Below are 12,594 nucleotides of genomic sequence, written 5' to 3'. Positions count from 1 at the left end.
ATTCAACCCCTTTGTTACGGAAAAAATGTGCTTAACAAATCACATAATAAATTGCATGGACTCACTGTGTGCAATAGTGTTTAACATTTTTCTTTTTTGTGATGCACCGATATTACATTTTTGTCCTAATCTGATATCCAATATTTTCTTTGCAAAAAAAAAAAAAACTATACCGATAACCGATATTTACATTTTTAGCAGCCTTTTATTAAGCATTCTAGTACAGTTAAATAGTTAAACACACACACACACACAGCAGTCTACGGCACTGCATATCAATGCAAGAGGCGTAACTACAGTCCCTGGTTCGAATCCAGGCAGTATCACAAAACCTATTTCTTTTCACTTACTTGCTGTGCTGTTTTATTGTTCATTTGTTCAGTCGTTTCATTCTCAACCAGGATTTCTATGGAACGCCGTTTGGGTCTTTGCGTGTCAAATAACACTATTTGACATGTGTCAAATAAGCTTGTTGACCAATCAGGACCTGAATATGACTGTGAGTCACATAATAATTCAACGCTTTAATACATTTTTTACATAGTTATTAGACATTGATTACACTATCACTCCTATATGTCACAATGATTCATCAATACATATGCTGATGCTGGTAAAGTTGTCTCGCGCACCTACAGTGCTGGTCATTTAAAAAAACTAGCTAGCTCATGGATGCAAACAATGTTCTTCCCCAAGAACATTGCAAAACGACAATCTGTTTCAGTAGCTATAGTTAGCTAGCTAACTATATAGCTAGGTGTCATCATCTAAAATAACACTAATTTATAAGACAGTTCTAATTTGATTAATGGTGGCCGGACCCATCTATGTGAAGCTTGCCACAATAAGGATTAGCCACAAAAGTGGACTTTGCGGTTAGCCTTCAAATTAAAAGTATGGCATAATTCTACTATTTGTATTCACTTGCATAACTGTCAATGGCATACTTTTATTTTGAACGCAAACCGCAAATTCCACTATTGTGCCCAATCCTTATTGTGTCTAGATTCACAATACATAACCCGGTCTCATCCGAGCTTCACTAGCCAGATGAAGCTGGTTGGCTGCTTATAACATAAGCTTTGGGCAACAGAGTTAAGTAGCTGGCTAGCTATTTTTTTCATGAACTGAAGTTCAATTTCAGTTTGCGAGCAACAAGCTGTAACCTAGCTAATATTTACTCACAAGGATTCCTAAATCATTGCTAAGAATAATGAAAATTACTGCAGTTTCTACTGGTCATTGTTTTCAGGGTGGTTGTATTGGTGCTAGCTAGGTACCAAGCTAAAGCTAGCTACCCCAGAAGTTTAGGTCAAACAAATGATGCTTTATTACCAATGCAGTATTGTAAACATATCGTTCTTGGCCGGTGTTTGCAGACTTTTCTGTACAGCTTTGACAGTGCTACTGTATCTTTTTTGACACACAAAGACTCAAACGGTGTTCCATAGTAGGCATGTCGTGAAGCTAATTTTTATTTTTTATTTTTTATTTTATTTCACCTTTATTTAACCAGGTAGGCTAGTTGAGAACAAGTTCTCATTTGCAACTGCGACCTGGCCAAGATAAAGCATAGCAGTGTGAGCATACAACAAAGAGTTACACATGGAGTAAACAATTAACAAGTCAATAACACAGTAGAAAACAAAGGGGGGGTCTATATACAATGTGTGCAAAAGGCATGAGGAGGTAGGCAAATAATTACAATTTTGCAGATTAACACTGGAGTGATAAATGATCAGATGGTCATGTACAGGTAGAGATATTGGTGTGCAGAAGAGCAGAAAAGTAAATAAATAAAAACAGTATGGGGATGAGGTAGGTGAAAAGGGTGGGCTATTTACCAATAGACTATGTACAGCTGCAGCGATCGGTTAGCTGATGTTTGAAGTTGGTGAGGGAGATAAAAGTCTCCAACTTCAGCGATTTTTGCAATTCGTTCCAGTCACAGGCAGCAGAGTACTGGAACGAAAGGCGGCCAAATGAGGTGTTGGCTTTAGGGATGATCAGTGAGATACACCTGCTGGAGCGCGTGCTACGGATGGGTGTTGCCATCGTGACCAGTGAGCTGAGATAAGGCGGAGCTTTACCTAGCATAGACTTGTAGATGACCTGGAGCCAGTGGGTCTGGCGACGAATATGTAGCGAGGGCCAGCCGACTAGAGCGTACAAGTCGCAGTGGTGGGTGGTATAAGGTGCTTTAGTGACAAAACGGATGGCACTGTGATAGACTGCATCCAGTTTGCTGAGTAGAGTGTTGGAAGCCATTTTGTAGATGACATCGCCGAAGTCGAGGATCGGTAGGATAGTCAGTTTTACTAGGGTAAGCTTGGCGGCGTGAGTGAAGGAGGCTTTGTTGCGGAATAGAAAGCCGACTCTTGATTTGATTTTCGATTGGAGATGTTTGATATGAGTCTGGAAGGAGAGTTTGCAGTCTAGCCAGACACCTAGGTACTTATAGACGTCCACATATTCTAGGTCGGAACCATCCAGGGTGGTGACGCTAGTCGGGCATGCGGGTGCAGGCAGCGACCGGTTGAAAAGCATGCATTTGGTTTTACTAGCGTTTAAGAGCAGTTGGAGGCCACGGAAGGAGTGTTGTATGGCATTGAAGCTTGTTTGGAGGTTAGATAGCACAGTGTCCAAAGACGGGCCGAAAGTATATAGAATGGTGTCGTCTGCGTAGAGGTGGATCAGGGAATCGCCCGCAGCAAGAGCAACATCATTGATATACACAGAGAAAAGAGTCGGCCCGAGAATTGAACCCTGTGGCACCCCCATAGAGACTGCCAGAGGACCGGACAGCATGCCCTCCGATTTGACGCACTGAACTCTGTCTGCAAAGTAATTGGTGAACCAGGCAAGGCAGTCATCCGAAAAACCGAGGCTACTGAGTCTGCCGATAAGAATATGGTGATTGACAGAGTCGAAAGCCTTGGCAAGGTCGATGAAGACGGCTGCACAGTACTGTCTTTTATCGATGGCGGTTATGATATCGTTTAGTACCTTGAGTGTGGCTGAGGTGCACCCATGACCGGCTCGGAAACCAGATTGCACAGCGGAGAAGGTACGGTGGGATTCGAGATGGTCAGTGACCTGTTTGTTGACTTGGCTTTCGAAGACCTTAGATAGGCTGGGCAGGATGGATATAGGTCTGTAACAGTTTGGGTCCAGGGTGTCTCCCCCTTTGAAGAGGGGGATGACTGCGGCAGCTTTCCAATCCTTGGGGATCTCAGACGAGATGAAAGAGAGGTTGAACAGGCTGGTAATAGGGGTTGCGACAATGGTGGCAGATAGTTTCAGAAATAGAGGGTCCAGATTGTCAAGCCCAGCTGATTTGTACGGGTCCAGGTTTTGCAGCTCTTTCAGAACATCTGCTATCTGGATTTGGGTAAAGGAGAACCTGGAGAGGCTTGGGCGAGGAGCTGCGGGGGGGGCGGAGCTGTTGGCCGAGGTTGAAGTAGCCAGGCGGAAGGCATGGCCAGCCGTTGAGAAATGCTTATTGAAGTTTTCGATAGCAGTGACGCTATTACTGTGTAACTCCGATAGGGAAACATCTGAAAAAACTAGTGTGTACCGGTGCGCACATGTGTACTGGTGCCCATCACCCACGACAGAGAACGGTTGATTGTCAAGGGCAATGAATTCCATTACCTTGGATTTAATGGATTTTGCCTTGTCTCGCTGCTCAATCCACACAGCAGACATTGTGGGCTAGGTTAGGAATGCTGTGTCAGAAGTGTAGCGCAACATTTTATGTGGCGTCATTACGTCATGTACCTATGTTATATAGGTACAGTGGGGCAAAAAAGTATTTAGTCAGCCACCAATTGTGCAAGTTCACCTTCCGTTAACCTGTCCTAGACAGGTTAAACTAGTAATATCATCAACCATGTGTAGTTATCTAGCTTGTCCTGCATTGCATATAATCAATGCGGTGCCTGTTAATTTCTCATCGAATCACAGCCTACTTGGCCAAACGAGTGATGACTTAACAAGCACATTAGTGAAAAAAGCACTGTCGTTGCACCAATGTGTACCTAACCATAAACATCAATGCCTTTCTTAAAAATCAATACACAAGTATATATTTTTAAACCTGCATATTTAGTTAATATTGCCTGCTAATATACATTTCTTTTAACTAGGGAAATTGTGCCACTTCTCGTTCCGTGCAAGCAGTCAGGGCATATGCAGCATTTTGGGCCGCCTGGCTCGTTGCGAACTGTGTGAAGACCATTTATTCCTAACAAAGACCGTAATTAATTTGCCAGAATTGTACATAATTATGACATAACATTGAAGGTTGTGCAATGTAACAGAAATATTAAGACTTAGGAATGCCAGCCATTAGATAAAATACGGAACGGTTCCGTATTTCACTGAAAGAATAAGCAAGGAACTTAAACATTCGCTTTTTTACATGGCACATATTGCACTTTTACTTTCTTCTCCAACACTTTGTTTTTGCATTATTTAAACCAAATTGAACATGTTTCATTATTTGAGGCTAAATTGATTTTGATGTATTATATTAAGTTAAAATAAGTTTTCATTCAGTATTGTTGTAATTGTCATTATTACAAATTAATAAATTTATTCTAAAATAATTTTTTAAATATTTTTAAATATTTTTTTATTGCTTTTTTAGTCCTCCAATAATCAATATCGGCATTGAAAAATTATAATCGGTCGACCTCTAATAGAAAACACTCTAAAGTTTCCAAAACTGTTAAAATAATGTCTGTGAGTATAACAGAACTTATATGGCAGGTGAAAACCCGAGGACAATCCATCCAGATTTTAATTTTCTTTCCAGGTCACCACTGATTACAATGGCTGGGAACGGGAATATAAAAGGAAGACCTCCCAGATTGCAGTTCCTATGGCTTCCACTAGATGTCAACAGTCTTTAGAAAGAGTTTCATGCTTGTTTTTTGAAAAATGAGCTAGAATTTGTAGTTTTTCTGAGTGGCTCCCATTTTGGCTGTAGTGTTTGTTTCGTTTGCCGGTGAGGGCGTGCACTTCGTTATTTATCTCCGGTATAATGGTCTCCGGTATTCTCCGTCTAAAATTTGATTGTTTATTTACATATTAGGGTACCTGAGAATTGATTAGGATTATGTTTGGAAGAAGTTTATTGGTAACTTACAGGATTCATTTGTATGCATTTTGAACGAGGGAAACCGGTGGATTAAAGAAGGACTTATCAAACAAAAGGACCATTTGTTATGTAGCTGGGACCCTTGTGATTGCAACCAGATGAAGATCTTCAAAGGTAAGTGATTAAAAAAAATGGCTATTTTTGACTTATGTGACGCCTCTGCTTGGTTGGATAATATATGTAATGCTTTTGTATACGGGGCGCTGTCCTCAGATAATCGCATGGTGTGCTTTCGCTGTAAAGCCTTTTTTTTTATCTGACAAAGCGGCTGGATCAACAAGAAGTTAAGCTTTTAAAATTATGCATGACACTTGTATTTTCATGAATGTTTAATATTGCGATTTCTGTCATTTGAATTTCGCGCTCTGCAATTTCACTGGATGTTGTCGTGGTGGGACGGTAGCGTCCCAATGATCCGTAAGAAGTTAAGAAGTAAAGAAATTACACAAATTAACATTTAACTTCTTGTAACTAGAGGGCAGTATTTTCATTTTTGGAAAAATTACATTCCCAGAGTAAATGGGCTATTTTGTCAGGACAAGATGCTAGAATATGCATATAATTGACAGCTTGGGATAAAAAACACTCTAAAGTTTCCAAAACTGTAAAAATATTGTCTGTGAGTATAACAGAACTGACATTGCAGGTGAAAGCCTGAGAAAAATCAAATCCGGGCGTGACTCATGTTTTGAAAGCTCTGCGTTCCGATGCGTCCCTATTGAGCAGTGAATGGGCTATCAACCAGATTCCTTTTTCTACGCATTCCCCAAGGTGTCTACAGCATTTTGACGTAGTTTCACGCATTTATGTTGAAGAATGAGCGTAAGCGACTATATTGCGTAAGTGGTCACCTGATGGCTCTGAGTGATTCTTGCGTAAAATACAGAGGTAGCCATTTTTCCTCTCAGTTCTACTGAAAAGCCAACTGTCCCAGTTGATATATTATCAAATATATATTTGAAAAACACCTTGAGGATTGATTATAAACAACGTTTGCCATGTTTCTGTCGATATTATGGAGCTAATTTGGAATATTTTTCGGTGTTTTCGTGACCGCAATTTCCGGTCGATTTCTCAGCCAAACGTGAAGAACAAACGGAGCTATTCCGCCTACAAAAATAATATTTTTGGGAAAAAGAACATTTGCTATCTAACAGGGAGTCTCGTGAGTGAAAACATCCGAAGCTCATCAAAGGTAAACGATTTAATTTGATTGCTTTACTGATTTTCGTGACCAAGTTGCCTACTGCTATCTGGACATAATGCTATGCTAGGCTATCGATAAACTTACTCAAATGCTTGTCTTGCTTTGGCTGTAAAGCATATTTTCAAAATCTGAGATGACAGGGTGATTAACAAAAGGCTAAGCTGTGTTTCAATATATTTCACTTGTGATTTCATGAATAGGAATATTTTCTAGGAATATTTATGTCCGTTGCGTTATGCTAAATAGTGTCAGATGATGACAACGATCCCTGACACGGGATGCACTTGTGATTTCATGAATAGGAATATTTTCTAGTAATATTTGTCCGTTGCGTTATGCTAATTAGTGTCAGATGATTACAACGATCCCGGACACGGGATGGGGAGTTACAACAGGTTTAAGGAACACCTGTTAATTTAAATGCATTCCAGGTGACTATCTCAAGAAGCTGGTTGAGAGAATGCAAAGGGTGGCTATTTGAAGAATCTCAAAATATATTTGGATTTGTTTAACACTATTTTACTACATGATTCCATATGTTATTTCATAGTTGAGGTCTTCACTATTATTCTACAATGTAGAAAATATATTTTTTAAATAAACAAAAAGCCTTGAATGTGTAGGTGTTCTAAAACTTTTGAACGGTTGTATATATTAGATTTTTTTTATTTACTTGGCGCCCCGAACCTGCCTCCGCCCACCCTAAAAAAAAAAAACATCAAATTAAAATAAACAAATACTACACTAGAATATACACAGCAAAGTAAGTATGCGGGACCATTCTAGCCAATGAGAGGGCAGATACATGTGTGTACAACAGGCACAACTGGGTAATTTTTCTCAAAATTGCCAGAAAGCAACGTGCATCCACTTATATCAGTACATTTCTAACAACCTAAACATATATTAGATTAAATAAGCCTCAGTAATTCGACAATCGCCCATAGACCTCCATACAAAATAGGTATGGAGCATATCTCACGGGACAGATTTTGGGCAGAGTGAATCCTCTTGCGTCACCGCTTCCTCTCTGCCCTAACCCATTTTAACTACCAAAATAAAAGGAAACAATTGAGTAAATTAGGGACAAAAAGTGTATTGATAGCTGGTGTTTCCACACAGGTGTGGTTCCTTAGTTGATTAAGCAATTCAAATAAAATGGTATTTGTCACATGCGCCAAATACAACAGGTGTAGTGAAATGTTTACTCATGAGCCCTTAACCAACAATGCAGAGTCTTTAAAAAGTCAGGAATATTTTCTAAACTAAAGGAAACATAGTAACACAAAATTACAATAACGAGGCTATATACAGGAGGTACCAAGTCTATGTGCAGGGGTATGTACGGGGGTTAGTTGTGGTAATATGTAGGTAAAGTGACTATGTATAGATAATAAACAGAGAGTAGCAGCAGCGTATGTGAAGAGTGTGAAGGAATTTATGTGTGTGTGTGGAGTCAATATGCATGTGCGTTTGTTGGAGTGTGAGGGTAGTCCAGTGCGTGTACATCAACCTTGTGCAAGAGTGGCTTAAGACAGCGTTTTCCATCACCATCAACAAAACACCAAATGATGGAATTTCCCTCCAATAGAGTTCCAGACACTTGTAGAATCTATGCCATGCAAAAGGTTCATTGAAGCTGTGCTGGCAGCTCGTGGTGGCCCAACGCCCTATTAAGACACTATGTTGGTGATTCCTTTATTTGGGAAGTTACCTACATCTCCCTTCCAACAGGTACAGAACAATGGAGTTCTACTGATTCACAGCAAGTTAATACTTGACAGAGGAAAGGCATTATTGCAGTGACTGCCACTGTGAAACGCAGAGCTGAGAAACCTTTAAAAAGGTAATACTATACATATTGATTTCACATTAATCATGGTCCTAACACATGGAGGGAGAGCAACAGGGATAAAGATTGTGTCACACTGAGGGCAAGCTATTGAATGAGTTGAGTGAATTAAAGAGAGACAGACAGAAAGAGACAAGAAACACTGCCTGGTGCAGCAAGGGTCCCAAGAGAGGCTCGAACACATGCGTGCTCCTTTGCCAATATCGATTGCTGCCTTTATCAATTTTCATAATTTGAACATGCGAGTTGTTATAGGTTATCATATTAGAGGTTCTTTGAAATACAAGACTTTTGGTACACATATTAAAGTTGCACTATGCAGACATTTCTCCACCATTTTCTGGATGCTAAATAAAACTAACAGTTTGCCTAATTTCAGTTTGTGACATAAATAAGCTAGCATAGTGTAGAGAATCACTGTGAAATATATTTTCCATAACAAAAAATATTGGATTTTCTGGTGTACAAACCCAAAAGTAAAAGACAAAAACTTAAGGGAAGCATAGAAAGTGCAAATAGAACAGATCTACCACTTCTTAGACTTGCATTCAAGTAGAATGATAGATCTATAACTCACATTTGTATGTGAATTTGGTAGGGTTGCCCATAAAGTTACATATTGCCACAAAGACATGCCTAAACAACCAATGCATGCATGCATGCAGGCCTAAAAAGCTGGTTTACTGTTCAAGAGGAGGATATATGGAATCATATGTATTTTTATGGTTGTGTACAGGTCCAGGATGTCGGGACAGTAGCACTCGGTCTTAAATCGGTGGATATCAAATATAGACTATAATGATGAGATTGTAAAACTACTGGAGTATAACAGTGTGCCGTTTTCTGTCGATTTATACAGCTTGTCGTAAGGGAGATCCAAGGCAGGTTGGACTAACTTGCACACAGGGAAGGACAAGAAATCTGTTCATAATACAGAATCAGTTAAGAGTAATTTTATTGCCATGTGTAGACTCAACAAATCTGGATCGATGACAACAACCACATGTTAATGCAAGGTGTAAGCACAGCTTCTGTCTCCTTTGTGGAGGCAGTAAAAAGGGTAGAAAGAACAGAATATCCGATGTCAGTGAATAACAATGGAACTACACAGTAACATGCTGTGAGTAAGGCCTGCATGTCACCAGCAAGATTCAGACATTCTTAATTTGAAGAAAGTGGCCTTTGTGACATGTATAGCAATGGTGATAAACGGAACTGCACTTTTCTCTTGTACATTTTTTGTATCCCCATTCAGTTGGTGGCGGCAATACACTTTTTTCGTCAACTTCGCCATAAAACCCAAAGAAGAGTGAGATTGAATTTAGAGAGAGAGAAAGAGAAATGGAGGCAAGGAAAATCTCAGGAAGCCCTCGCTTGTTTTTGTTTATCTCAGAAGTTGCAAAAAGTTCACTCGTCTTAAAAAATATATATATTTCAACCCCTTAGACAGGAGAAAAATAAACAAACAAAGCAATATCATATTTATGTACGTTATGTGCTAGGGTAAACGTAAAGTGAACATGTTCAGCTGTTCTACAGAAGCTGCTTCGCTTGTCTGAGCCTGTCCTGACAACGTCAACAGTGTGCCCTCACCTGAATAGGGTCGTCGTGGAGTAATATCTTCCTCCCTAAACACAAGTTCGAGACTTGACTTCCCGGCCACGCCATCCTCCACAGGGACCACAGTGAAGTTGGTGGGCATTTTATCCCCTCACTGCATTGACTCTAGCCTGAGAAAATCAACGTCCTTAGTCCCGCTCAACATCTCAAGGCACAGTTCGATGTGTTCTCTCCTGTTACGTCTCTCTCATCTCTATCGCTTAGATTCTGCCCCCATGTGACCAGGCGTTCTCCAAATAAGGAGTGTTTCTGCAACTCCTCCCTCAGGAAAAAGTCCTCTTACACTCAACTTCCCTCTCTAAACTATAGTCCCGACAGACAAGACTCCTAATTTTACAACCGGCACCTCCTGAAAATATTTCCCTTCCTTTAATGAAAAGAGCCCTCTATCTGTATTTATGCTATCTCTATGTTTCCATTTACTTGTCGATTTTTAGAACGTTGCCAAGAAAAATAAATACGACATTGCATGCTACTTTGCGTTGCAAACTATTGTTGATAACAAAAACAGATGCACGTGTTGACGTCACATCCCCCCTCAAAAAAAAAAAAAACTTTTCGCAAAAACCAACAGTAGCTAGGTTTCCATCCAATTGGCGACACATTTTTATGTTTATATTCTGAAATCTGCATAAAGAAAATATGCGCATTTTCCCACCAGTAGTGTAGTTCCACCAAATGGACTTGTTGCCAATACAAATCAGCGCGAGATGACGTGGTACACAAAATGTAATTGTTCGCTTAAATTTTAGTGTACCCCAATAAAAATCGAAATTGTAATGTGTGTCCATCGCATTTTCAACTCTAACGATAGTTTGTCACTCCCCAAAAACTGTTAAATAGCAAAGGTGTCTACTCTGGCCTTGGCACATGCTCTAGCCAACAAGCTCACGGATAGCCTACATGTGCTGGTAGGATACATGAGGTCATGATTATTATAATTATCCAAATGTATTTGATCTGTAGCCTAATAAACTGAATACTTCCCCTGGTCATAGTGGAGGACCACACCATATCACCACGGGAATTCCAAGTTTAGAAAGTCAGGACAATCCTTGTCCTACAAAGAAACATTATTTTAATAGTTTAAAAATATATATTTGCAAGCAGCAGGCATTTAGAATTAAACGTGGAGTGGAGCCAAAGCTGGTGGATAAATAATATAGTTCACTTGCTATTTAACACAAGTTTTTTGGGGGTGACAAACTATCTTAGAGTTGAAAATGCGATCCAGGCTGTATCACATCCGGCCGTGATTGGGAGTCCCATAGGGTGGCGCACAATTGGCCCAGCATCGTCCGGGTTTTGCCGGGGTAGGCCGCCATTGTAAATAAGAATTTGTTCTTAACTAACTTCTCTAGTTAAATAAAGGTTAAGTTAAAAAGAAATACATTTAAAGAATCTGCATGTTTACCATTGAAAAAAATTGTCAAGGTTCTTGGCAGTGTAAGTGGGTCATGGTTAGAAGGGATACAGTTCTTGTCAAATTAAAGTTTTTGACTTGCTAACTAGTTCCACGCGGCACGTGTATATTTACAGCCAGTTAGCAAGTCGGAAATGTCTGAGTTTCCTAGTGCAAGTGTAACAGTATAACTTTAAACCGCCCCTCGCCCATACCCGGGCGCGAACCAGGGACCCTCTGCACACATCAACAACAGTCACCCACGAAGCATCATTACCCATCGTTACCCATCGCTATTTAGCGCGCACCACCGCTAACTAAGCTAGCCGTTTCACATCCGTTACACTCACCACCCTTTTGACCTCCTTTTTCCGCAGCAACCAGTGATCCGGGTCAACAGCATCAATGTAACAGTATAATTTTAGACCGTCCCCTCGCCCATACCCGGGCGCGAACCAGGGACCCTCTGCACACATCAACAACAGTCACCCACGAAGCATCGTTACCCATCGCTCAACAAAAGCCGCGGCCCTTGCAGAGCAAGGGGAACTACTACTTCAAGGTCTCAGAGCAAGTGACGTCACCGATTGAAATGCTATTTAGCGCGCACCACCGCTAACCTAGCTAGCCGTTTTACATCCGTTACACAAGCAAAACACTAGCACGTGAATATGGCAATAGTTATGTGAGGATATCATGTGCCCCCCCCATACCTTCAAAATTATTAGGCAAGCCAAAAAATTGTAAGCAAAACATTTTAGCTGCCCCCCTCTTGACAGCGGAGTTTAAAGAGTTAATTTCCTGCACATTTAACCATGGGGCTGAAGAGAATGTTGCAGTTTTACAGCTAATTCCCGGCAAATCTACATATTTTGCCATTGGGTAGAGAGAAATGTTTGCCGTTTTTAATATGTCTGAGTGAGTGAGAGTGACTAACAAAATCAATGCGAGCCCCCTGGTTGGTAATTAGACCATGATTAAGTATAGATAGCTGGCTAATTTACCAATCCCCCCAAAAATTGCTGACATGGGCTAATTAAGTGCATGGCAAAACTGCCAATATTTTTTTTATTGACCCTTGTGTATTCTACTTTTCTAACTCTCGACAGTAAGTTGAGACCCCGACTGAGTTCCTAAAAAATATACACTGCTCAAAAAAATTAAAGGGAACACTAAAATAACACATCCTAGATCTGAATGAATGAAATATTCTTATTACATTTCTTTACATAGTTGAATGTGCTGACAACAAAATCACACAAAAATTATCAATGGAAATCAAATGTATCAACCCATGGAGGTCTGGATTTGGAGTCACACTCAAAATTAAAGTGGAAAACCACACTGCA

The 12,594-nt window shown here is 40.2% G+C and overlaps 1 protein-coding gene across 3 annotated transcripts in view; it reads right to left on the bottom strand.

Moving 5' to 3' along the window:
* The window catches only part of LOC109872233 (solute carrier family 12 member 7), an 85,147-nt gene extending 74,828 nt beyond the window's left edge, over nt 1-10,319 (bottom strand). For all 3 annotated transcript variants that reach the window (XM_020463396.2, XM_031806813.1, XM_020463397.2), the window contains exon 1: nt 9,817-10,319. In XM_020463396.2, the coding sequence (XP_020318985.1) occupies nt 9,817-9,925 (109 nt within the window). In that variant the 5' untranslated portion in view covers nt 9,926-10,319. The remainder of the gene's footprint in view (nt 1-9,816) is intronic.
* Nucleotides 10,320-12,594: the final 2,275 nt, after the last annotated feature.

The sequence above is a fragment of the Oncorhynchus kisutch genome, linkage group LG27, assembly GCF_002021735.2.
Source record: "Oncorhynchus kisutch isolate 150728-3 linkage group LG27, Okis_V2, whole genome shotgun sequence".
Taxonomy (NCBI): Eukaryota; Metazoa; Chordata; class Actinopteri; order Salmoniformes; family Salmonidae; genus Oncorhynchus; species Oncorhynchus kisutch.
This window is presented reverse-complemented; position numbering and strand designations above follow the sequence as displayed.